Here is a 27,617-nt window from a genome sequence, read left to right as displayed (position 1 = left end):
GGTCTTTTATCTCCTCCTTTCTGAGGATCCTGCTATATCTACCCCACTTCTACATGATTCTTCCTACCCAGGGGTGCCAACTTAAATAAAATATTGGGGGGGTCTCACCCCACATAATCTCTCACAAAACACACACCTTTTGAATGACTATGTCCATCAACTTGGGGGGTGGCAGCCCCCTCAAATATTTTATTGGGGCCCCCAAAAAGACCTCAGCCCCTAGGAGTTGGCTCCTATGTTCCTACCCCTCTCTTAGGGCTAGCCTTACCACTAGGTAACAAAAGGCAGTTCTCTTAGGGGGCAGGTGGTGAGGGAAGAAGTGTCGAATGACACAGCCCACTCCATATCTCCAAAGCTAGGCTGCTGCTCTGAGGTATGGTGGAGGATGCTGTCCTGTTGCCAGGATTTTAAGGAAGGTCCTATCTGCACTATGTGTACATTTAATGCAGTGGCATACCAGTCATGGCTTCTCCCAATGAATCCTGGGAACTGTAGTTTGCTAAGGGGTGATGAGAGTTGTTAAGAGACCTCAATTCCCTTTCAGTGAGCTACAATTCCCAGAGTTCCATGGGAAGAGGGATTTATCGTTAAACCACTCTGGGAATTGTCGCTGTCCGAGTGAAGCATCATAGGCCAGACACAAAAGGAAAAGGGAATGGGGAGGGATGCAAGCATTCTGGCTATGCACCCAGCATACATTTAAAGCACATTCCCCCTCTTCAAAGCATTCCAAGAACTGTAGTTTACCCTTCACAGAGCTACAGTTCCCAGCATGCTTAAACTACAGTTCACATGGTAGACTCTGCTTTGAATGTATGCTATAAGCCACTGATGAGTAAAGTCCTTTGTGCATTAGAGAAGCAAATTCCCTGCAGCGGCTGCTTCTCTGGCCAGCGCATTGGACTAGGCTGGTTTTTCCCTTGTCTGCTATGTTCTCGGTGGGAGGCAGGGGGGCAGCTTAAGAGGTGCATGACTCACTTGCCTGCTTAACTTTTTCACCATGACACTTTGTCAGCTGAAACTCCCTGGGGGTTCATAGAGTGCATTACAGTAATCCACTCTAGGTGGGTTAACACTGAACTGAAAGTTTCATCTTGAAACCACCCCAACCCCCCCCCCAAAAAAGCCCCAGGATGTTGGGGACCAAGGGAGGGGGGAAATGTTGAATATTTCATGGGGAAGAGGTAGAAAAACCTGAGAAACATACAGGGGTGTTATTGAGGCAGCTTTTCTTTTAAAGGGTCGCTTGGCGGCTGCTCCGAGCAGCGACAGCCGTACTTATCAGCAGTCCAGCCATGTTCTCCCCCAAAGCCTTGTGTACAGTGACACTCCTCATCCATTCCTGATTTAAAGGCTGTAAAGTTGTGCAAGCAGAAGGGTTCACTAACTGAGGTAATTCCAAGCCAATTCAGCATGATGCTGCAATGCTGTAGTTTCTGTAATGTTGCATCACTGTAATAAAATTTCAGGTGCTGATGCAACATTGCAAGGCTATCCTGTACATGATGCATACATGAAAAGTGAACACATGAAGTGCTGACTCATTCTGTTTGTCCATCTAACCTAGTCCTGCCTGCTCCAGTTGGCTCCGTTGTCCAATTTTCGGGCAGTGGTCCTTCCCAGTCCAGCTTCCTGAAATTCCTTAGCTAGAGATGTGACGGACCGAAGTGGAGACCTTCTGAATGCCAAGCATACATTTAAACTGCAGAAGAGCAAAATCTGTTTGCTGATAACCATGAAGATTTTCACAGCAAACCATCAAGCCCTACAGCAAACATCTACATGTTTAAGCCTGGGAATTCTCCCTTCCATATTGAGATTTCCTTCCTTCTTCTGATGAAGCAACAGACATTAGCACACCATCTACACACAAGCAGCCAATAGGCTGCAGCTACAGAGCAAGGCATTTCTTAAATCGGTGGTGGTAGGAAACTCACAGCCCCACAGGCCTGATTAGGCTACACTGGCTCCCAGTACGTTTCCGAACACAGTTCTAAGTGTTGGTGCTGACCTTTAAAGCCGGTCCAGTATACTTGAAGGAGCGTCTCCACCTCCATCGTTCTGCCCGGACACTGAGGTCCAGCGCCAAGGGCCTTCTGGCGGTTCCCTTGCTATGAGAAGCCAAGTTCCAGGGAACCAGGCAAAGGGCCTTCTCGGTAGTGGCACCCGCCCTGTGGAACGCCCTCCCACCAGATGTCAAAGAGAAAAATAACTACCAAACTTTTAGAAGATATCTGAAGGCAGCCCTGTTTAGGGAAGCTTTTAATGTTTAATAGGTTATTGTATTTTAGTGTTCTGTTGGAAGCTGCCCAGAGTGGCTGGGGAAACCCTGCCAGATGGGCGGGGTATAAATAATAAATTATTATTATTATTATTATTATTATTATTATTATTATTATTAGGCTTCCCAGGCCTCCTGATTTGGCCCTCAAGACAATTTTGGCGAAGCCACGCCTACCTGCCCTACTTCTGACATCAATATGGTGTCACCTGACATCATATATGCCGCCATATACTATCAGTGGCAGGGGTGCCAACTTGAATAAAATACTGTATTGTGGAGGCCACATAATCGATCACATGATCCAGTACCCATCAACTTTGTGGGGGTCATCATCTCCTCAGTTCCCCAGTCCTGTCTTAAATTAAGTGTGGAGAAAAAGTTGAAAAGAATACTGAGGTCCTCTTGTAGCTTGTGATTGGTGTGCATCCTTCTTCCCCAGACAGGGACTTCCTTCAGGGGAGCAGTAGCATTTGTTTACCTCAGATCTTTGCCATGACACACCTGTCACTGTTCACCTTCCAAAATTTAATGCTACTTCTGTGATCACAGAGGCAGTGTGGGGGGGTGGGGGGAACCCACTTTGTTCTAACATAACATGGAAGCTGGCTCTTTTTTAAAAAAAAAAAAAAGGACGCCTGGACATGTCAGTGACTGTCGCCGCTTGCCGGCTCACTTTACAAAGACTGGCTTTGAAGTACGGTACTCTCACAAATCAAAAGAGCTATTTCTTTTAAATGAGAAAGTACAAACTGAACCAAAAAAGGAATGATCAAAACCTTTTGTCCTCACAGCCTGCTGGCAGCTTCTAGAGGGATGTGGTGTTAGCCTAGCGCACCCAGCAGAACACTTGTTCGTCGCAGGAGAACTTCATGGAAATATTGTTTGCATCCCGTTGCAAAAGGAGTTTCTTCGATAGAAATGGTTTGCTGGGGTCAGCTCTGAGATAAAACCTCTGGTATGGTGCCCTCTGGTGGGTCCTCTCCTATGGACATGAATGCACACACCACGTGGGCCTTCTTGCCAGCAAGCAGCCACAGTAGCAGCCCCATCAGTACTGTGGCATTTTGGAGTTACCTTTTACATTTCCCACAATGCCCTGGAGTGACGCTACATTGGGGAAAGACTCCAGAGCATTGTAGGAAAGGTAAATGGTGCCGTACTCCTCAGAGTGTCACAAAAGAAGGGCCCCCATCAGCCATGGGCCTAGGCAGCTGTCCAGAAATGCCAGGTGCTGGTGCAAGTCCCCACTGAAGCCTATTGCGGCTTCTGATCTTGATGTGGAATTACAGGTAGGCGAACTTTCTCTTAATCTAACCTCCAGTCAATGTGGGAAGACAGGAGATCACCTAACCTGACAAAGCAGTGGATGAGACACCAGCCACCTTAGCACCAGAGCAGAGGGCTAACATTTCAGATTTAAAAGTATAGTGGACAATGAGTAAGAAAAAGTAAAAATGAAACGTTGGTTGCTGTGCCAGCGTTTGCCTCTGCCACCTCCAAATGGGATGTAGATCCTGAAATGTTGCCCAGAAAGGATTGTGACTTTGAGCTGCTGAACATGAGCAAACACGTCAAATGACCAAGCTATTGTTATCAGCTGCGGGCAACAAGGAATTTGGTGACGTACACCTGCTGAAGTATTATTTATTTACTGAGTTTATATCTCGCCTTCCCTCCTTCGAGGAGCCCAGGGAGGCAAATAGATACACAAGTTAAAAAGTTTTGTATCCACACGGTTAATATCATTGCTAGTTTAGCCTTTCCTTTTGTCCAGACGGGAGATATACTTCATTACTTTCTTACACTTGGTTCCTGTGGAATTATTGCCTTTTCTTTGTTCTATGCTCCATTATAAACCAACTTGTTTGCTTCCAACCTGACTGTTTAGACGTTATGCAAAGTGGGAATTGTCTTATTTGTTGCAAAAGGACTTCCTTGCATCCTTTCCCAGCTCAGCTGAAGAACTGGAAAAATACACACCCATATATTTCATCACAAGGGCAAAGAGTGATTTTCCCACCTCCGAAAAAGAAAGAAAGAATTCACACTATGTCCTTTGTTTCATAATATTCCTTATTTAAAATTTACTTGGAGTTTGTACTGCCAAAGAGTATCACAGAACTATATGTCCAAACCGAGTAAAACATGGAGTGCTATCAAGAGCACACTATATCAGTCTGAAGAAATTGGCACTCCCTTGTGAAAGCTACGTGTTCCTTTCTTATCTTGCTGGTACAGATCTCAGGCTTTTTAGTTTTCACAATGACATTTAAGTACATGTCACAGCCCTGTGGATAGTTTAGAAATAGGGTGGAGAAAACAGGGCAAAAAGGATTCTGATGTACTGGAGTTCAAGAACAAGGCAATTTTGCCACACATGAACACCAGAATTTGCTGTTGCTAAAGTATATCAGTATGTGGACAGAGAAACTACCATACCCAATTCCCAGGACTCCAGGTGGTTTACAACATGCTTAAAAAAAGTTACCATGTTTGTCCACCAACTTACGATACCACCATCCTTTTCATTGGACATACAGCCCTCCCCAGGTACTGACTGCCAGACCCAAACTAAAAAGTCTGGCAATGCTTCCACAAGATGCTCAACTCTGGCAAGCCTCTAAGGTTTCCATAATTGTGGAGTGCTCCCAATAATACTTCTCTGTGTATCCTCAACATTTGGGCAGCTCACGGGTGGCACCGTGAGATGTCTGGGCCACAGGTGAGGAAGCTAGCCATTTTAGCATATTAGGCATTTAATGCTTTTTTTATTTTTTATTTTTTATATAATATTTATTAAGGTTTTACAAAAAAAGAAGTTTACAAAATAAAGAAAAAGCATAAAAAAGAGAGAAATAAGAGAAAATACAAAAAATACAAAAATACATACCGAAGAAAAAAGGGGGAAAAAAGGAAAAGATACAAGATACAAAAAACAAGTAGATAAGAAAAAATTAAAAACAAATCCATCTTTTTATATCTTTAGGCTCATTTGCTTGTTTCCTTGACCTCCTCACACCTCCCCTTTTTGTATTCCCATTTACATAATCAATTCAGCAAATCCTTACCCTCTTTCCTTTATCTTAACTCTATATCTTAACATATTATAACTATACTTTTTCATCCATTAACAATCCATTTTTGCATATTCTTATTAACCTTGTTGCTAATGCCACTTAATTTCAATCCAGCATCATTTTAACATTCATTAATTTTACAATATTTCTGCAAATAGTCTTTAAATTTCTTCCAATCTTCTTCCACCAACTCTTCTCCCTGGTCTCGGATTCTGCCAGTCATTTCCGCCAATTCCATATAGTCCATCACCTTCATTTGCCACTCTTCCAGGGTGGGTAAATCTTGTGTCTTCCAATACTTTGCAATAAGTATTCTTGCTGCTGTTGTTGCATACCATTTAATGCTTTATAGAATACCGCCAGCACACTGATCAGACAAAGACAGAGAACAAGAACAGAACAGAACAACACAAAACCCATGTGCTTGTAGCAGCCAAACTCTAGGGCCACATTCTGCACTAAAGGTAAAGGTAAAGGCACCCCTGACCATAAGGTCCAGTCATGGCTGACTCCGGGGTTGCGGCACTCATCTCGCTTTATTGGCCGAGGGAGCCGGCGTACAGCTTCCGGGTCATGTGGCCAGCATGACTAAGCCACTTCTGGCAAACCAGAGCAGCGCACGGAAACACCATTTACCTTCCCGCCGGAGCGGTACCTATTTATCTACTTACACTTTGATGTGCTTTTGAACTACTAGGTTGGCAGGAGCAGGGACCGAGCAATGGGAGCTCACCCCGTCGAGGGGATTCGAACCGCCAACCTTCTGATCGGCAAGTCCTAGGCTCTGTGGTTTAATCCACAGCACCACCTGCGTCCCTCACATTCTGCACTAGCTGCAGCTTTTAAACCAGGGGTTGCCAATGTGATACCTGGAGGCAGCAGTGTGCCTGCCGGAACTTTCTATGGTGCCTGCAAATTGTTGCTGGCATCTGCCTCAAGAGACAATGGAGAAGTGCACTTTTGGAGGCAAGATCAAGTTGGACAGTTGCAGCACCTGCTGTGGCTGTAGATACCAATGTGGGAGAGACATGTTTTGTTGCACCTGGGGCAAATGAAGGCATCTGTTTGTGCTGCCGCAGATGCACCATGGCGTTTCTTATCTCTGCGCTCCTCCCAGCGGTCATTTCTCCTCTGCTCACTCCTATGGGTACACGACTTGACTGCCAGCCTCTAGGCATTTCAGTTGTCTGCAAGGGATTCCCACGCAGTAGGGTTGATGTTGCCAGCCTTCACGTTATGTTTGCAGACATCTTTGTAGCTTACAGTTGGTCTGCCAATTGACCAGGTACCTGAATCCAGCTCCCCATAGAGCAGGGGTCAGCAGCCTTTTTCAGCCGTGGGCCAGTCCACCCTCCCTCAGACCATATGGTGGGCTGGACTATATTTGGGGGGGGGGGGGAATGAACAACTTCCTATGTCCCACAAATAACCCAGAGATGCATTTTAAATAAAAGTACACATTCTACTCATGAAAAAACACCAGGCAGGCCCCACAAATAACCCAGAGATGCATTTTAAATAAAAGGGCACATTCTACTCATGTAAAAACACACAGATTCCCAGACCATCTGCAGGCCAGATTGAGAAGGCGATTGGGCCGCATCCGGCCCCCGGGCCTTAGGTTGCCTTTGGGGATCCTGCCATCTTCCATTCTGTGGACATGACCATGCCAGCGTAGATGTCACAGAGACAGCCCTCAGTAAATCTCCCCTCAAAAATCTGCAGTGAATAAGAGACTGTTTATTCTTGCTGTTCAGCTCCTCTTTGCACTGGCTCAGCCTCTCCTACATTGAATATGTCCCCTTAAACATGCCCACATTTCATTGGATGCCAGGATCAGACACTCACCCTTCCACCTGTTCTGAACAGAGTAGAAATGCAAAGAGCTTCTCTTTGACTGATATAGTTGCTTTTTCCTGCATCAATTGGGGCTGGGGATGCTCACAGCATTTTGTGCTCATCTCTTTTTCTGTTCTTGTAGATATGGCCGCCATTTTGTTCATACCCCATGGCAGCCATTTTGTGTTATGTCATTCCCTTATGGCAGCTGGCATTTTGTGGCTGCCACCCATTATGCCTTCTCAAAAACCCATTTTTGTCCCCTGGTCCAAAGAGGTTTGTCACCTCTTATCTAAACATTCATGAAGGGCAGCCCAATGTAGGAGTTCCCAGGACAGAAGGTAGATAAGCTCTCCATAAATTTCCTAGCTTTTGTCCAGAGTCTCAATGTGGCATTCTTTGCACTATGAACACATAAACTTATTTTAAATCAAAATGATCTGTAATGTTCTTCAGTTAAATTGCTACCCACATAACACAATTATACATTTTGAGAGAAAGAAATAATAAAATCTAAACTCCTACCCTTTAAATATGCTTCATTTTAGGTGTGAGATAACTAAGGCAAGCAACACTGTCATGCTGCCTGCATGAACTGCACAAAATGTTCAGATCTATTACTTCTTTTCTTCTCCCCCTTCCCGACTAGTGGGATCCTCATGTGCTTGCTGTAGATCTGTGACAAAAGTCTAATAGAAAAGTGAAGATAAAGCCTGGACTTTTCAAGGTGAGACAAAACGACTCATGACCCACATCTTCAGAACCGCAGTTAATGGCGATAATGAACACTCCGTGGGACAGCAAGCATTTGAAACTGGATCAATTGCTAAGCAAAATGAACAGCCTAGCAAAAGGGGGGGAGTGAGCATAATACTGCAGCATCTTCAATAGCACAAAAGAAATCCGCACGCTTTGACAGCAACCAAACAAGTTTCTGGATAATGAAATTGAACATTTGCAGATCTTATCAGTGCAGAAAATGGATTATTGGGTGCAGTGGGGAGGGGGTGCTCTTCAGATTTTAATTAACTAAACAATTTGATTTGATTTGAAAAGCCTTATTGAAAATGGACATGAAGGTAGATAATAAAACAAGGTTTCGATATTTATTTGCTAGGTTCAAATAGGCTGCTTGCTATCCTCCGTTTGTTGCAGCCCTGCTACAGACTCTAAGATCATAAAATTGTAGAGTTGGAAGAGACCCTGAGGGTCATCTTGTTCAGCCCTCTGCAATGCTGGACTACACATACACACACATTTGCAAAATGTGTACTTTGGATCTAACTTAGGTTTTAGGGAGTGCGACTCTTATTACTAAATGGAACTTATGGGTGAAGGGAAGTAAAACTCATCTCCATTCTGCCTTACCTCCCTGTGCTGCACAGCTTTGATTACCAGAAATGAATTGGTTTTGGGGGTAGAGAGTCTTCAATAAGCAGAGCTATGGGGAGATGTGGGGAGATAAGGCACGGGATCAACAAGCATATGTTTAGCAAACACGAGTCTGTCTGTTTGGGCTCTCAGAAGCAGGGCCAGATGAAGGCCTTTAGAGTCCAGAGAGAGAGAGAGAGAGAGAGAGAGAGAGAGAGAGAGAGCCCCTATATATATCTAATTCAAAATATAAACAATAATAAACCATAAAATAAAAAAATATCTTTCAAAATGAAACAAAACCTACAGCAGGGTGGAAAATAATGTTGATGTTGTATACTTCCACTTTATATTTCAAAAGCTGAGTTTGCAGTTTCTGCCAAGTTTTACTAAAGATTACTTAATCACTTCACTGAGTAGCGGGTTTGCAGCCATGGTGAGCCACGGATCACAGATCCACTGGACCGTCCACTACTCAGTATTGGCAACCCACTTAGTGCGGTAAGTGCCCTTCTCTATATTATAGTTAGCGTCGTAGTTAATTCAGCTCTGGATTAACTATGAAAGTCCCACTGCAAAGGCATGTGCCTAGCGTTCATGACTGGGTCTACTGCATGGTGGTGAAAGCAGCAAATAAGAGAGCTCTTCAAGGTGTATAGGCTATTCACACCTGTCTTAGTGGACAAATCTTAGAACATCTCAGAGACCTTCTGTGAGTAGCTTGCTGGACACTTGAGGACAAAGTTGCTTGTCTCCATAGTGGGCTGGATGCCGCAACTGATGCAGTTCTAACTGAAGACTCCAATGCTCCATCAAGCCATGTTTTGTTGGCATCAGTTGCAGTTTTTGCAACCTGCTGACGATGAGTGGGTGCCCTTCTTGACTGGGTTACCTGGTTGACACCAGAGTGTGGTGAATATGTCTTTGCATGGGGTGATGGGGGCAGGGGCATGTGCCTGCCACTTATAAATACTTCTGCTTACAGACTATTCAAGCAACCACAGAAACCTGCTTGTGTTTATTGTTGAAAGTGTCTTGCATTCCAGTGCTAGTTCTTGTTTCTGCTGGACCTTGATTTTCCCTGCTAGACTAGACTTCCTGCTTTGACCTTACTTGCACCCTAGGGTTACAGCTTCCATCTGCAGTTCAGAGTTTGCAAAGACTTCTCCACAGCACCACCTAACTTTGTTCTATTCAAGACCACTGAAAACAAAAACAAAAAAACCTTTCATTTTCCTTCTGTTAATTTTCTGTGGCATGAATTGCTAGTTGCCATGGTGAAGAGTTATCATCATTAGAGGAGAAAGTGTGATCTGCGGTTTGCTAAGATGTTAAAAAAAAAACAAAAAAACCTTGGGAATTCTGCTGCTATATCAGACAGAATCTGGATGAATAAAATCATAAACCATAACTGGTTATTTTGCTTGACGAAGCCAAATGAAAGAGAAATCCTTGCTCTCGGCATGCTACTGTAGAACCTCAGAGACACAAGCCAATTTAATGTGTCATCACTGCATTGCTTCCTCTTGCCACTGACTCCAGATGGAGCCCAAGAGGGGTTGAGGGAAGATACAATTGGATGAGGCAGAGCACAAGGAGAGTTAGGGGGAGAATGTGAGTCTCTGGAAAACCTTTCAATTGTTTAGGGGTGAGGAACCTGTGGCCTTCCAAATGTTGGGACTCACTCCCTTCAGCCACCATGGACAATGGTCAGGGATGGTGAGAGTCGGAAGTCGAAAAACATCTGCTGGGCTCCCAGCTCCAGGCCCGTGGCCTAGTTCCTGCACTTCATGGCAATTAAGCCGAAGTACATGTAATTAAAATCACCACATATTCTTCTCCTGCCTTCTCAGCTTCTATTTCCCCACTCCCTCTCTTGTTTCCCTGTGTCTGTTTTAGACTGTAAGCCCCTCAGGGAAGAGACCTGCCACACCTGTTCTTTGTAAAGTGCCGTGTATAATACTTTATAATAATATACTGGATCAAGCCTTTTTGCTTACTATGAAGTACCTACTAAAACGCTCCCCACTCCTCCAAGTGGCAAGATGTTCCAGAGGAAGCTAAATATACTTTGGAAGCAGGATACGGCACATTTGCAATATTTGGGCTTATTTACAGGAATATAAACTGAGCAGAGGTGGAGATGAACTGTAGAAGGCCCTGCACTCCACTCCCCAGAAAAAGTGCAGGATGGCACAATGAGGATGCAATGGAGATAACAAATGATGTCTTCTTTGCACCACAGCTTAAGAAGAATATTGACAAACTGGGATGTGTGCAGAGGAGGGTCTGGAAATCAAGCCTTATGAGGAACTGTTGAGGGAGTTGGGTATGTTTAGCCTGGATAAGAGGCAATTGAGTTATGATAGCCATCTTCAAATATTTAAAGGGCTGTCACATGGAAGATGGATCAAGTTTTCTCCTGCTACAGAGGGTAAGACCCAAACCAATGGCGTTAAGTTACAAGAAAGGAGATTCTGAACTTTCTGAGAGTCAGAGCTGTTTGAGAGTGGAATGGACTCCCTCAAGAGGTTGTGGAGATTTTAAAAAAGAGGTTGGATGGCGGCCTACCATGGATGTTTTAGCTGAGATTCCTGCCTTGCAAGAGGTTGGACTAGGTGATCCTTGGGGTCCCTTCCCAATTTACAGTTCTATGATTTTATGATTCAGTGAGAAGAAGAAACAGAAATAACTGGCAAACAGGACTGATGACTTCAGCAGTTTCTTCAGGATCAGTGCTCACTAATTTAAATAGTAACAAGAGGCAGAAGGCAAAGTTCAAGCCAGAGGAGGAAAAGGCGAATGAGGCTTCCTGATGCAAGAGAAATGACAGAAGAATGAAGGAAAAGCAAGCTCAGAGTATGTGAGTTCGTCACATGATACAGAAATAATGTTTGACAAGTGGGAGGCAACACAAATCTCATTAACACCACAAACACAGGTTCACATTGTTGCATTTATTTATTTAAAACATTTAAATCCCTCCCTTTGGGGAAATAAATCAAGGCATCTGAAAAAGAAAGGAATATACAAACAGTATAAAAAATACAAAAAGTTACATTTTAAAAATTAAAAAACACCACTGAAAAGTGCCATTGTTGATAAGAAAGAGGTGGAAACCCAGCAGATGAAAACAATGAGAATAGCAGTTTAACACAGCAAGTCTTCAGTGAAGATTCTCAACCATTAAAATCCAAAAGCCATGCTGGAAAGGAAAGTTTCTGCATTGCCAAAGAAGAACATAAGGAAAGGGGTGAGGTGGACTTTTCTAGGCAGGGTGTTCCTAGCACTGCTTTCTTTGTCCCTCATCCCAGACAGATGTGAATTTTGGGCTTTCTGTGTTAATACATCTGGAATAACAAAATAACTCCTAGTTCACAGTGACGGAGACTGCAAGTTGAACAGGCTGTCTTGAAAGGCTGGTTGACTCTCACTAAAGGTTTTTAAACAGAGGCTGGACAGTCATCTAGCATGAATATTGGCATAGTGGGTCCCCTCTATTGGCAGGGGGTTGGAATAAATGATCTCTGAGGTTCCTTCCAACTTGATGATTCTAAATGGGATTTACTGCTTGTGTACTCTGCCAAGCTGCCTTGCAGGTTCTGTTGTTGGGACAGGAAAAGAATAGACGTACAGTATTTTAATAATGAAGGAATTGGGCCTTTAGTGCTGTGGCATCTACCCTTTGGAATTCCCTCCCGTTAAATATTAGACAGGCTGTGGAGCTCTTTCTCAGTCTGCATATGCATAGGAATTGTTTTCAGATGTTTTAATTGTTTTATTGTTTATGTGTTTGCTATATCCTGGGCTTTTGTGGGGAGAAAGGTGGGGTACAGACTAATAACAATAATAATAATAATAATAATAATAATAATAATAATAATAATAATAAATTCAACAAGAATTTAAATAAATGTTTTGTGGCAGCAAACTTGCTTAGGCCCCCCAGCCTGCTCCTAGTTGAAGGGGGAGGTAAAGGGGGAGGTGGGACATGTAAAAAATGCTCATACCTCAAGAATCTTCCCTCTACTTTGGGGGATCTGCTTCTGTTCGATCACCTCCTGTTTTTGCACCCAGAAACCAGAAGCAGCATGCCCACTTTATTCACAAAGGAATGCTAACCTCCACCTTGCCCATAAGCATGCGCTACAAGGGTGGGCAGGAATTCTACTGCTCTTTACAAGAGCCATGCAAATCTGAAAGTTTGTATCTCCCTATATGAGCCTGCCTGGGCTCTGGGATTTTTTGGGCGAGACTCTCTCTCGGTCCAGTCACCTTCACATGCACACTTGTTAAGGATATGGGAAAGGGCCTTCTCAGCTACTGCTCCCAGCTTATGGAACTCCTCTCCACAAGAGGCTAGGCTGGCCTCCTCTGCTTTTCTTTCACTAGCTAACAACTATTTTGTTTAGGACAGGCCTATGGCCACTAACAGGCTATTGTGGCAGAGTATTCTGAGTGTGGGTGATGTATATTTCCTTTTTGGCTTATTTTTAAATGGTTTTAGGTGTTTGACTTCAGTGTTGTTTTAATAGAGAACTTATTTGTGTGTGCTTTTAAATATTTATATTAATTGGTGTGCTTTTAGCTTTAATATGTCCAGCTTATAATTTCACGTTTTTTAATTCATGTTGTGAGCTATACTGGGTCTTGTCCTAGGAGATAGGCAGGATATGAAATAAATAAATAAATAAATAAATAAGAGGTAACTCATCTATTTTAAGAAACTAGAATTATGCTGAAGCCAAACAGATCAAGGTTTGGTCAGCGGCTAGATGGGAGCTCTCTGTTTACTGTATCATATTGAATTCTTGGGATACAAATGTAATGAATTAACAGGTGTTCATCCATTGTCTCATCCAGCCATAATGTCACGATTCCATCACAAGCATCTGTCGGTGATGGTAAACTTCAGATACACAGAATTTCCTACTTCAGGGCAGAAAGATTTGGAGCTGATATTGGAGGTGGGGGGCAGAAACAACCACAGACCTGCCCTGTTCAACCCCCTGCAAGGAGGAATTTGCACCTGTCCCATATGGAGACTGAATCTGCAACCTTGGTGCTATTAGCAGCACACTCTAACCAACTGCGCTATCCTGGCATCCGTCTGTCTCAGAAGACAATGAAGGAGTGCACCTTTGTGGGGTAGGGCTATCCCAGAAATGGTATTTTCAACATAACAGTCTTTTATTCTGAATTTTAACTGCTGCAAAGTCATTTTGGTAGCCAACCTTAGCTGAAAAGCTTAACTATGACAGCAACAAGGACAAATGATCTACATTTTAAAGGTGGAAACAATGTCAGAGTCTAAACTATTGAGAGTAAGATCCCCCCCTCCTTGAGTTTACTTTTTTACCAGCAGCACAGTAAACAACCACCAGTTCTTCCCTCTCCCTACCAACTAAACAATTCTTTCTGTTAAAAAACACACACACCCATCTCTGCGCATGCGTTCACGAAACCTGACTGTCATGCGCCCGTCTGAAGCGTTCTTTACGAAAAAGCTTGCTATTCGTAGACCTGTAATAGCCTGCCACTCCCCTTGCGCATGCGTCTTGTACAAAGGTTAATAGCCTGTTTTTTAACCGCAAGGAAGCCAACAGCGCATGCGCTCCTTCTTTCCTCCTTACCGCTGCCCTCCCCACCACCACAATAGTCCTGCGATCTAGCCGCCTATTCTCTCGTGCGTCTTCCAACTGCCCATGCGCAACCTATTGCCCAACCCCGGGCACCTTTTCGTAAGCCATGGCGTCAGACGCAACCGCCACGCGCTTCTGCTCCGCCCCTTTCCTCCTTCCCTTTTTCTCCCTTTTGTGGCGGCGCGTGCGCGCCGAGCCCTTTCAGTGCGTGGCGAGCTGTATGGTAGAGGCGGCTGGGGGCGGGGCTTCTATATATAGTGCGCGGCCGGGGCGGCGGCCTCCCCCTTGTCCCCCGGCCGCTGAAGGTGCTGTTGTGCGTAGTGTGTGTGCTCCGGCCTTCCCCGGGCACACCAGCTCCGCCGCACCATTTATTACTAAAAGAAAAAAAAACCTTTAAAAATCCAAAAAAAATCTTAAAAGCCCGAAAAAACCATTAAAAAAAACCCCCCTCGACTACCACCCGCCCCTATCTGAAACCGGCCGGTTTGGTATAAAATAACCCGGTGAAGCGAAGCGAAGTCCCAGACCCGGCGCAGCCGAGAGGAGACCCGCCCAAGCCACTACCAAGAGCAGCAGGAAGAAGAAAAAGAAGAGCCGCCGCCGCCGCCGCCGCTTCCAGGAGCAGCAGCAGCAACAACCCGCTCCTCCTCCTCCCGCCGGCAGCAACGAGCGCTCGAGCGGCCCGCCAACCGTCGCCAACCGCCTCCGCGGAGCCGTTGAGTTTCGAACCCGGCGGCCCGTCGCGGCCTCCTCGGCGCTCGCGAGTCTGCCCTGCCTCCTCGCCCCCCCTCCCCGTCCCCCCGCCAGCATGAACCCCAGCGCCCCCAGCTACCCGATGGCCTCGCTCTACGTGGGGGACCTGCACCCCGATGTCACCGAGGCCATGCTCTACGAGAAGTTCAGCCCCGCCGGGCCCATCCTCTCCATCCGCGTCTGCAGGGACATGATCACCCGGCGCTCCCTGGGCTACGCCTATGTCAACTTCCAGCAGCCCGCCGACGGTGAGGAATGGGGAGAAGCGCGGGGGACGGGACGGGGAGGGCAGAGAAGCTGCCGTAGCTGGTCGGGCGATTGATTCCCTTCTCTTATTTTACCCCCCACACTTCGAGGAGCGGGCACATGGGGAAGGAGCGGGTGGGACGGGGACACGTGCGGGGAGGGACGGCGGCGAGGCATTTCCAGGGACTTTCCGGGCGGAATTTGTCCGGTGTTGGGGGTGGGGGCTTGGGGGAGGCTGCCCTCCCGGCCTCCGGCTTCCTGTTCCCGGAGCCATATTCTCGCACCCCCACGAGGGCCGCCGCGCATTCCTTCCCTTCCGCTTCTCCCCGCCTCCTCCACGCGAGTCATCCCCGGAGCATCCATTTTACGGATTCTGCGCGGCCCCTCGGAGAGTCCTGGGCCTGCCTCGCGGCGGCGCTTCCCCATAAGTCTTTTCTCTCAGAACCCCCTTCTCCCCGACCCCGCAAGGACTCGCCCTCCTTCACGTGAAATTATCGAACATTTCTGCCCAGAGGGGGAAATAACTGAGGGGGGTGGTGAGAGAAACACTCGTGTGAGGCCAGCTTCTGCCGCCGCTCTACCCCACCGCGTTGTGGAGGAGCCGGGAGAGAGGCCTCGTGGCGGGGAGGAGCCCCCGCGGCACCCGAGCGGGAGGGAGAAAAGGAGGCCTCGTCATCGGCTGGGCCTGCTTTTTTTTGCCACGGGGCCTCCTTCCGCGAAAAGGCCTGGGTCGGCATCTCGGAAGCGGCCCTAGTTTCTCGGATCACGAGGCAGGGCCCTTAAGTTGGCGCGGGTGGGGGGGGGGTCGCCTCGCTTCCGCCGGCTCAATGAGGAAGTCCGAGATGAGAGGCGCCTTGAAGGAAATGCCTGGATAATTAGGGCCTTAAATGGCGACGGAGGAACGGGCGCAAGTGGGTCGTGTGCCCGCGCGAAGTAAAACTAGGGCAAGCCACGCTTAATTAGAAGTTTCTGAATTGGGCTGCTTGGTGCCCTTTGGTCGCGGGTACTAATTTATCAACCTTGCATGTAATGAAAAATCCATCAAATTGGTGTATGGGGGGGGGGGGAGTCGATTGTCCACGGACAGGACAGGAAGTTGCAACACCCATCCCTCTTGCTGGCAAACAGGGTTTTAAGAGGCCAGTATTGTTGACCATTGCTGGTTGATGAGGGGAAGGTGAACATTTGCCCAGTCAAGACACCAGAAATGGGAAGGGAGTGGGGTCTTTAAGACGCTCTTTCCAAAGCCCATCTGCTAGTCTTACCTTAAGGCTGACACTTTGAGAGCAGGTGGCCTGCAGTGATGCATAGAGATTATTATTTTTTTAATATGCCTTTGATGACTTGAATCAGTTTAGTTTCTATTAAATGTCAGGCAGTTGTGATAATTTTTTGTGGACACATTGGTCCTACACCATATAGTGTCCGTCTTGACAGCTTATTACCAAGTTGCATTAGAGCTCTTACCTTTAAGTGAGAAAAATGGGAGAGTCTGTGTACTTTTCTAGTGGGTTGTTAGCTGGGGCTTGCTATCTGAGTTGAAGATTCTGCCACTTTACAGAGCAATAAGCTTCTTAGGCAGAAATGCAACTTTTAAATGGGAGTCTCCACTCAAGCTTTTTCAGTCTGCACAGGTATTTGGTGGCACTGCTTGGCTAACTGAATTCACAGCTTGCCATTCAGATGCTTACCTAGAGACAGTTGATTTACAGGATCATATCCAGGAATCATGACATAGGATTTGTGATTTAACTGCTTGCAGTAATTGTGGAAGGTCAGTAAATACAGGGAAAAGGTTGTAACAGCATGGACGTCTAGAGATAGCTCCTCTTTACATCTTAGCACAGCCAGTTCCTAAGGCTGCCAAAAGCTCCTGGTAATGCTTGAATGAGCTGCTGGGCAGAAAAGCAGCTTGGGAGTATAAGAAATGGTGGGTCTTCTCCAGTTGTTTTATTGCTCTGAGCAGGGACATGGGTGGGTAGGGAAGAAAGGTGTCACTTGGTTCATAGAGCCTAGCCAGACATAGTTTTCCTGTTCCTGACAGTTTGCCCCTTCCTTGCCAGGTTAATTTCTGAGTTTGGGGGCAGGGAGTCAATGCATGCATCTGATATGTAACCCTATTGCTTGTTGGCAATCCTCATGCCATTAAAAGACTTGGGAAGCGGCATTATACTGAATAGGACCATAGGGTGGTGCTGTCTACATTGACTAGCAGCAACTCACGCTGGGGCCATTCCCAGTTGTAGCTGGGGCTTGAACTTGGCTACTTCTGTTTTCTATGGCTTTTCACCATGGTACTCTATCTTAAGAACATTCTCATGGATAAGTCAAAATGTTGAGCTTCCACTCTGAAAAGTGCAGTATCATTTGGGATTGGGAGAAGTAACACACTTGAGGGTTGAGGCTTTCTCTGCTAACATCATTTTGGGACCATGCAACAGAACTGCAGAAAGTCTAGAGGCACAAGAATAGAAAAAGAGGTTTGATGGCTGTGTGTATGGGACTGTGCTAAAATAGTGCTGAAATTCACAGTAGTTTGAAATACATTTAAAAGTGAAAGCTTGCGGGAGAGAGGTTCTATTGTACAACCAAAAATCCTTGCACTAGCAAAACTGCTTAACTGAATATTGCCCATTGTCTTCTCCTTGGAATGCTTACCCTGGGTCCAATTTTTACCCCATTCATTGGAATTGCACTGCCTTTCCTGAACATCACAAATTAGAACAGTGTTTGATTTTGGTGGTGATCCAGAAGCCAAGATATTGTATATTGTAAGTGGGTGCAAAGACATTAACAATTAATTTTCTTAGTGATATCTATGTGATATTTGTGTTGCCTTAAAGATTTAAACAATTTAACACTTTCTAACTTCTTTTGTAGCTGAGAGAGCCTTAGATACTATGAATTTCGATGTCATTAAAGGCAAGCCAGTGCGTATCATGTGGTCTCAGCGTGATCCATCTCTACGTAAGAGTGGTGTTGGAAACATCTTCATTAAAAACTTGGATAAGTCAATTGATAATAAAGCTTTGTATGATACATTTTCTGCTTTTGGAAACATCCTCTCTTGTAAGGTGAGTTGAAAGGAAAAAGAACCTAGAACAGTTATTCAGCCTTTAAATTAGCATAATTACATTCCAGTCATCTGACCTATCCTATTAATTTTCATAGGTTGTATGTGATGAAAATGGATCCAAAGGCTATGGGTTTGTACACTTTGAGACACAAGAAGCTGCAGAAAGAGCTATTGAAAAAATGAATGGAATGCTGCTTAATGATCGTAAAGTGTGAGTTTTCTTAACACTTAAAAAATTTTTTAATGCGGAAATGAATTTAGAAGAGAGATTTTATCAATTATTGTTTCTTGCTTCTAGTGTTGGTTCAGTAATTGGAAATATATGTTCAGAAAACAAAAGGGAGGGAATTATTTCATTCATTGCACAGGAACTGTGAGAGCGACAGTATGTCACAATTGGGGGCAGTCATAGCACATTGCCATGTTTTTTCTGGTTGGGGAAGCACAGCAGAGTAGTATGGCTGCCCCATTCTGAACAATCTGTCTTCCATGACAGATAGAGAGGCTGGGAGTAGCTTACTCTGCTGTTTCCCTTACCGGGGGAATATTGCAGTGTGCTATGGCAGCAGCTCGCTTGCCAGGAGCTGACACAGGGTATGGGTAAGCACCAGGCTTTTACTATATAAAGTACCTCCTTAATGGAAAGAAAATAATGCCCTGAATCTTGTCAAAGTTAAGCAACTTTTCACCTTGCTTTTTTAACTAGGTTTGTTGGAAGGTTTAAATCTCGTAAAGAACGTGAAGCAGAGCTTGGAGCTCGTGCCAAGGAGTTCACTAATGTTTACATCAAGAATTTTGGAGAGGACATGGATGATGAGAGACTTAAGGAACTCTTTGGCAAGTTTGGTAATGTCATTTCCTTTCCATGTATTTGAAAATGATTTAGGACCTGGTGTGATCATAGTGCTTGCACCCAACTGCAGCTTGCCTACCTCAACTCCTGATAATAACCTGCTTTATACAGAGTCAGGCTGTTACGGTATTAACCTTTTAGCTGTAGATGGCAGGAACTGAGACAGGCACCGTCTGCAACCACTTGTTTGTGCCCTTCTGGAGTGCAGATTCCTGCCATTGATTTCAACCTATATGTGTTAGGTTGGCAGCACTATTGATTGCCGTTAGAACCAACCAGAGCTTCCACTTAAGGATTTGAAACCAAGGTTCCAAACTGGCTTCAGATCTTTGGAAATCCGAAGCTCTTGGCAATGTAACATGCAAGCTCTGATAAGGCCAAAAACAATAGTTTGCTCTCAAGAACAGAAGTATTAAGGGGAATATGTGTGATAACATAGCTGCTTGTTTGTTGTCATCTTAACAATTGGTAAGTTAAATAAAACAAGAAAAAACATTCCATTCTTCTACACTGAAAATAGCCAAGTGATTTAATGCAGGGCAGAATAAAATCTCTAATGTGTGTACTTTAATCTAGCACAATACCAAAAGGAAGTTTACTGTTGGGTTAGTAATAATTGTAAATTATAGTCTGTTCAGTCCATGATTGCAATGTTAATTTTCTTCAAGGAGTTAATATTGTAGTATATTCAAGAAATCAAGGCATTCATTATAAAATGAGATCAACAAGGCCAACCAGAGTCTGACATGGCCATGTAATTTGTCAGACTACTAATTTATAACCAGTTGGGAAATTAGTCTCCCAAATGGGTTGCCTTGGCTACAGTTGTCAGTTTATAAATCTTCTAAGTAAAAAGTGTTGTCTGCTGAAAACAAGCCTTTTTAGAGAATTAATTTGAATCATTGTTGGTCATTTGTGCTGTATTTTATTATTTAAGGCTTTTATTACACACTGCCATGATACCTTTTAATGATGTGGTATATTAAGATTATTATAAATAAAATGTAAAATAATTTTTTTGTACTTTTTAGGGCCTGCCTTAAGTGTGAAAGTTATGACTGATGAGAGTGGGAAATCCAAAGGCTTTGGCTTTGTCAGTTTTGAAAGACATGAGGATGCTCAGAAAGTAAGTCCATACATTTTATAAGAATTTGTCAAGTGTTGTGAGTGGTCACTAATTAATTAAAACGAATGGTTTTGGACACTCTTATTTAGTGTAACCTGATCTAAAACAGAACATGCCTAGTTTTAATTTTTATATATCTTTATATTAATTCTCTTATAGATAGTAGGTTTTCTAAAATAGGTCTAATAGTGATCAGAGGAATATTAATCTGTCCTCTAAATCAAGCTAGGGAGCCTTTGGCCCATGGACTAAATTTGGTTTGCCAAGTTTCCTCATTTGACCGAACAGACCTTTCCCAAACTGCCCATCTACCCCACACCTGATGTGATGTCAGATGTAGGATAGGTAGAGACGGAGCTGGATCCAGTGATTGGAAAGCAGGATTGAACTCCCTTTGTTTCAACTGCAGCATGAAGGGTTCACTCTTGCTTGGTTCAGGAACTCAAATGAGTTCTCTGGAACCTGCTGTTTCCCCTGAACCTAACAGAAAGCTGGATGGAACTCCATGTGCATCAGGAGGTCCGACCAATCTACTCATTTGGGTCAAATTTGGGCATTATGACATCAGATGATAGATAAATAGTCCTGCCCACCTGTCAAAGAGTTGGCTCACAGGGTGAGTGAGGTGCAGATCTGGCCTACTGGACCAAAACATCTCCCCAGTCCTGCTGTAAAATCTGTTGCCAAGTTACTTCTTCATATAGTGTTCTTACAGTGTATTATTCCCTCTCATGTGCTAGGAAGATAGAAGCACACTGCCTCAGTCTGTACATTCCATCCACCTAGTTTATGTGTGTTTAGATTCCTTGTTTTTTTACTTGCTCTAGCTTTTTGATTGGGGGACCTGACTTAATTCTATGTGGAATCAACTATGACAAACAAGTTAAAGTACCTTTTTTATTTGTGAAGGCTGTAGATGAGATGAACGGAAAGGAACTCAATGGAAAACAAATATATGTTGGTCGAGCTCAGAAAAAAGTAGAAAGACAAACAGAGCTGAAGCGCAAATTTGAACAAATGAAGCAGGACAGGATCACCAGATACCAGGTAGGATGTTAACTGAATATTTGGGGCAAATGAAGCAGGACAGGATCACCAGATACCAGGTAGGATGTTAACTGAATATTTGGGGGAGGAGAGGTTTATTGGTGTGTGGGGGGGTTCTTGTTTTTATTAAGTATTTTGTGGTTTTTATATGGTATTTTTATGTTGTGAACTGCCCTGAAATCTACAGGTGAGGAGTGGTATACAAATTAAATAAATACAAAAAAAAATTAAATATTTTCACTGGGTTAAATGTTCTGCATACTGATCGCTTCACCTACTCAATATTTCAGGGTGTAAACCTTTATGTGAAAAATCTCGATGATGGAATTGATGATGAGCGCCTACGCAAAGAATTTTCACCATTTGGTACCATCACTAGTGCAAAGGTAAATGGCATTTTAATCGGCTTTTAGAGTGACTTGTAGGGAGAGTAACTATCAAGAATTGTTTTTAGTGGTACTTTAAAATTACAAGATACAATAAATTCTATATATACATACAGATTTGTCTGCAGCAGAACAAAATATGCTGTTAGACTTTTAAAAGCTGTTGGATCGGCTTTTACCATGTTTTTCGCCCTATAGGACGCACTTTTCCCCCTCCAAAAATGAAGGGGAAATCTGTATACGTCCTATGGGGCGAATACAGGCTTTCGCTGAAGCTTGGAGAGCGAGAGGGGTCGGTGCGCACCAACCCCTCTCGCTCTCCAGGCTTCAGGAAGCTATCAGCAAGCCTGGGGAGCCCGCGGGGCTCCCCACGCTGCGGATAGCAGCCTGCTGCCCGGCGCGCAGGGTGCCCTGAAGCAGAGCGCGCCGGGCAGACATCAGCCAGCCCCACAAGCTCGGGGGACAGCGGGGAGGCGCAGCGCCACCATCCCGCTGTTCCCCGACTTGGTTTTGGGGGGGAAATAAAGGAATTTTTTTTTCCTTTATTCCCCTCCCCCCCCAAAAAAACCATTAGGTGCGTCCTATGGGATGAAAAATACGATATTTTAAAACTTCAGAGAAATGAATGTAGAGCCAGGTTTCACTGTTGTGAACAAAAAGGCACATTCTGTCTACAGGAGGCTTTTGATTATTCCACTGCGGAAAAGTGGGAAGTGAGTTTTGTTGATTCTTCCCTCCTCTCAGCACCATATCCTACACCTTAACCCTCCAAAGCGGGGGATTCTGAGGGGGATGGGGGAATCTGCAAAAGTTTCCTAAATTCTGCTGAGAGATTCATCCCCTGAATGAAAATTCCTAGGTATGCTTCTGGCAGCAAAAAGAAACCTAACACATGATTAATTAGTTAGATTATGTTCAATCACAAGCTGCAATAGAATATAATGAAATAACATTGTTCAGTGTTCTCTATGTTGCATTTTTACGGTTGCATTTCTTTTTTTAACAGGTTATGATGGAAGGGGGCCGCAGTAAAGGATTTGGGTTTGTCTGCTTTTCTTCACCAGAAGAAGCAACCAAAGCAGTCACAGAAATGAATGGTAGAATTGTGGCCACCAAACCACTTTATGTAGCCTTAGCCCAACGTAAAGAAGAACGCCAAGCTCACCTCACCAACCAGTACATGCAGAGAATGGCAAGTGTGAGAGCAGTGCCGAATCCAGTCATCAACCCGTACCAGCCAGCGCCTCCTTCAGGTTATGTCATGGCAGCTATTCCACAGGTATGGCTTACACTATGTTCCCTATTACATTTACTCTTATAAAAAATAAAATAAATAAAAATAATCAGGCATTTTAATTTGAATGGAATAACTTAATTTCCTAAAGCATTTTTTTTTGGTACAGCAAAGCACTGAAGCTGACGAATTAAACAAATACATTATTATTTTTTGACAGATGCAAAACCGTGCTGCATACTATCCTAGCCAAATTGCTCAGCTCAGACCAAGTCCTCGCTGGACTACTCAGGGTGCCAGACCTCATCGTAAGTGACTTGCTTTTCTTAGGGAATTGGGGGGCGGGGGTTTGGATTTGACCAAAGCTTGATTTGTGTTGGTTCAGAAATGCATACTTACCGTGAATTAATTTCAAATGCAGCTTTCCAGAACATGCCAAGTGCCATCCGCCCAGCAGCTCCCAGACCACCATTCAGTACCATGAGGCCAGCTTCATCACAGGTTCCACGAGTAATGTCAACACAGCGTGTTGGTGAGTTCTGGAGATCAGTTATTTTAAGTATATTGACTTGGTTTGGCATGCTGTTAATTGTCTGAAAATTGAAGTGTAATGTGTTTTTAAAAGACTGTCTTAAGCTAGACTGTGAAAGGAGGTCTGCTGAAACAGTTTGAATAGAATATGCTGCTTGGCCTGAAAACAGTCTTTTTTTCCAGCAAACACATCAACACAGACAATGGGTCCACGTCCAGCTGCTGCTGCCGCCGCTGCTACTCCAGCCGTACGCACGGTTCCTCAGTACAAGTATGCGGCAGGTGTTCGCAATCCTCAGCAACACCTTAATACACAACCTCAGGTTGCTATGCAGCAGGTAAGCGTAACAGTTATAGCAGCACTTTTGTATGGAGTCGGTTATATTAATAACCTGAGCACTTGCAGAGTTGGACGTGCCCAAGCCTATTGAAAACAGTAGGGTTAGGTGGACTTGTATGGAGTTAGAAATAGTTTTTCTGAGTGACATTAATGCAAATGTAACTTGGAACGTACTACACAAATTATGTACTCCATTTTAATCCTGTTAAATCTTTTCAAATTCTAGCCTGCTGTCCATGTCCAAGGTCAAGAACCTTTGACTGCTTCCATGTTGGCTTCTGCCCCTCCACAGGAACAAAAGCAGATGTTGGGTAAGTCCGTATTTGGCGGAGAGGTGGGGCTCATGTTGTAAGAGTTGGGGTGTCCGTGCGTGGGGGAGGACAGATAGCAGCAGCACCATTTGGCATGTCTTCATGAGAAGTCCAAAAAGTTAGGGCTGAGTCCAATGACCCATGAGTGCTGGGGAAGTACTGCTGCTGCTTGCTCCAAATAGTTGTGCAGTAGCACACGCAGTGATAGGTGGGCTGTTCAGCAGTTCAGAAATCATCTTTGGTTATAGTTGTTTTTTTATGTATTTACCCCAGTGTAAGTGTGCTTTTGGATGCAACCCTGTAGGGCCAGAATTTCTAGAAATGTGGCTCCCTCTGGGATTGCTTAGGAAAAGTAGGTCCACGACTGAGGGCCCAGTTAACTCTGATGGGAAGTTGTGCAGAGAAAAAAGGGTATGGAGGATCCAGGGAGTGGGAGAAAGAATAAATCTGAAGAGTTTAGAAGCTGGGTGAGCGAACTCCCAGAGTGTGTTAGGGTGGAAGAAGGTATAATTGGAGAAAGGGATGTGATTTCATAACCTTACAAATTATTAAGTTGATAATGGGCATCTACTATTAGGATCTGTGTTTTAACCATAAATGTCTGCTTGGCTAATTATTATAGTTTTCCAGTTCTAGTAACTTAGTTGGGTTTATTCTTTTAAAAAAACTTCTGCCATTCTGCTAAAGGGGTAAACAAATATTGATATGTAGATGGCTAACGTACTCATTTTGAGGCATGTTAAAAGGAAATCTATTTGGAATAGTATTAAGAGGCAAATATAAACCTTGCAAACTTGTCAACTGTTTTCTAGGCGAACGTCTTTTCCCTCTTATTCACGCCATGCACCCTACTCTGGCGGGTAAAATCACTGGTATGTTGTTAGAGATTGACAATTCTGAACTCCTCCATATGCTTGAGTCTCCTGAATCTCTTCGTTCGAAGGTAGGTGGATTCTTTTGTCAACAGTATTTTTTCCTTTAAATGATTTTCTTTTAAGTGCAGCTTATGTGCTAAACTAGCTTGCCTTTACAGCAATGTTAATAACATTGTTTTTATCTTAACTAGGTTGATGAAGCTGTAGCCGTACTGCAAGCCCACCAAGCTAAGGAAGCTGCTCAAAAAGCAGTTAACAATCCAGCGGGTGTTCCAAGTGTCTAATGTAAGTATTCTGGAGAAATGGCTTCAAATGCAGGCATAGATGCACCTGTGTGTGTGAAATAAATCTTCTGTCTGGGGAGGATGACCAAAGTTCTGCTCACAGTGATTCCTATCTAATGTTTGTTGGTACTGGAGCATCATAATTACTAATGGTCCCACCTCTGTTGCGGAGATTGTCATGCTGAACTGTGGGCTGATGTTTTCCTTAACTTGCAGTGTGTGCCCTTAAATACATTACTACCAAATCCCCTGTCTGAATCCTAACACAACCATAATGAAGATTTCAGTTTCAAAGTGTGGGGAAGCATCTATTGTCAGGGAGTACAGGTTTTTTTAAATTAGATCTTGTAGATCAGAGGTTCCCAATTAGGTAAGTACTGCAAACCCCGTTTTTCAAAAGCCAAGCCACGGACCTTCTGCTTTTGAAAACCTTGATATTTCTGTGGTAGTTTTTATTATGGTGCCACCATACCCTCCAACATGTCCCAGTGCAAAACTGGGTTGCATGTCTTCAAGGCTACGCTTGTACGCAAGTCACACGACCCCACATGAGAGTATGGTGCCCTAAAACGTGTAGTTTTGGGTGCTGTGATCTCACACGAGACATATGTCTGCATGTTTTGGGGCACAGTCCCCCCCAAATGGGATGTCCCGGATAGGGGGTCTATGGCACATATCCATCAAGTGGGTTCTATGGATCCCAGGAGGGAACCACTGTTCTAGATCAAAGATTAGTATTCAACTTGCATTGAATTTTAAACAAAACTAGGGCTATCTGTGACAGTCGTAGGGACTGGTAACTTAGCAAATGGAAAAGATGTTAGCTGAATTTTTGCCCTTGTGCAGCCTTATTGACTATAGGTTGGGTGATATCCATACCGAGTGTAAACCACTAAAATCCATAAACCTTAAGTCTGTTGATTTCAGCGGGCCTCGAGTATGACATTTTGGCAATTATCCTAGTGACACTTCTCACCATACTGTACAAACAAACAGGACTGTGGAAGTTACCTAGCATGCAAAAAAGAAGTAAAGGATTTTACTTCAATTTTCATATCTTTGTCCAATAATTTGGTGCAAAAATGCAATTCTAATGCATGATTTCTGTAGGCTGACAGTTTTATCAGTTCCCTCTTGATAAAAAGATAAAGCAAGCTCATCGCACATTCCCATATTACACCTGATCCTGGTCAAAGTATGCTGTTTGGTTTTAATAATATTTAATATAATACAAATCTGTTTTTCTAAAGGAAATATATTTCAGTATTAATATTTTAATTCTTTTGGTTACAGAAGATCCGGGACTACGCATTATAATTTCGCTTCACCGAAGAAAAATATCTAAACATGGAAAAACTACTAAATATTGAGAAAAACATTGCAAAATATAAAATAAATAAAAAAAGGAAAGGAAACTTTGAAGCTTATGTACACAACAAATGCCAGGACTAGCAAAACTGTTGGTCCTAGATTACCTATTGATTTAAAATACAAAAAAAATAGCAAAAGTTAAAAAAACAAATTAATGTTTTATAAACCCAGGAAAAGAATTTTCAGCACAGTACAAAAATTTAAAGCATTCCTTTCTTTAATTTTGTAATTTACTGTGGAAAACGCTCAGAATATCACTACTGTTGTAGTTAACAGTAGGAATTGATAGCTGAGCAAAGAACCATAATTTGGATTATAAAATTCTTGCTTTAATAAAAATTCCTTAAACACTGATCTAATTGCCATTTTATTTCTATACTTCTAATGAGATGTCAGCAATAGAGTTTGGATGTAGATCTACAGCAAATGCAGTTGTGGATGAGATTAACCTACATTGAGCCACCTGTTAATGGGGTATCTGTAAGCACTAAAATGGATGAACAACTGGATTCATCTCTTTTGTAGCTTAAAATTCTTGGCAGCACTTTCTAGAGCTGAATATGCAAAGGTTTTTTATTGTAGTGAAATTTAAATAGAAATATTGTGTTTGTATGCATCTTTCTGTTGAGCTGGGGGCAAAATGAAGTTAATTAAATATGAATAGGCTTGGATTAAGCTTGGAAATCAAAATACATAATTTTAATGGTACATTCAAAGGCCCAACAAAAAGGAGCAGAGTAGATTTGGGGAGTAGGCGGACAAGATATGTTAACAATCAGTAATGGAGTGAATAGAACCATGCTTGCGTTTTGTTGCAAATCAACATGGTCCAGCTGTCATATATTTCTATTAGGTATGCAGTTTACATGAACGCTTCAGGACCCACATGCAATCCTGACACTCAGTTCTAGGGATCTTTTGATAGAGAACGACATCCTCCAGTGTTCATCACCTATAGAATTAACAGGCAG

The 27,617-nt window shown here is 43.7% G+C and overlaps 1 protein-coding gene and 1 long non-coding RNA gene across 3 annotated transcripts; both read left to right on the top strand.

Moving 5' to 3' along the window:
- Nucleotides 1-3,520: 3,520 nt before the first annotated feature.
- LOC310766548 lies at nucleotides 3,521-8,057 on the top strand. Its single transcript, XR_014550242.1, has 2 exons — nucleotides 3,521-3,573; nucleotides 7,850-8,057. It is a non-coding gene; the product is annotated as an uncharacterized lncRNA (long non-coding RNA).
- A 6,258-nt stretch (nucleotides 8,058-14,315) lies between these two features.
- On the top strand, nucleotides 14,316-27,000 carry PABPC1 (poly(A) binding protein cytoplasmic 1). 2 transcript variants are annotated; one of them, XM_083623541.1, is made up of 15 exons: nucleotides 14,316-15,214; nucleotides 18,093-18,286; nucleotides 18,384-18,499; nucleotides 18,995-19,134; nucleotides 20,173-20,267; nucleotides 21,177-21,314; nucleotides 21,605-21,700; nucleotides 22,707-22,979; nucleotides 23,155-23,242; nucleotides 23,356-23,466; nucleotides 23,649-23,803; nucleotides 24,032-24,116; nucleotides 24,929-25,059; nucleotides 25,183-25,276; nucleotides 26,569-27,000. In XM_083623541.1, exons 1-14 carry the CDS (start codon nucleotides 15,022-15,024, stop codon nucleotides 25,273-25,275), a joined length of 1,908 nt encoding a protein of 635 aa, XP_083479667.1. In that variant the 5' UTR covers nucleotides 14,316-15,021; the 3' UTR covers nucleotide 25,276; nucleotides 26,569-27,000. The 2 variants fall into 2 exon arrangements, with proteins under 2 accessions (XP_083479667.1, XP_083479668.1); XM_083623542.1 differs by having other exon boundaries at nucleotides 14,318-15,214; nucleotides 26,572-27,000.
- Nucleotides 27,001-27,617: the final 617 nt, after the last annotated feature.

The sequence above is a fragment of the Podarcis filfolensis genome (genome assembly GCF_964270895.1).
Source record: "Podarcis filfolensis genome assembly, chromosome: 7".
NCBI classification, from domain to species: Eukaryota; Metazoa; Chordata; class Lepidosauria; order Squamata; family Lacertidae; genus Podarcis; species Podarcis filfolensis.
This window is presented reverse-complemented; position numbering and strand designations above follow the sequence as displayed.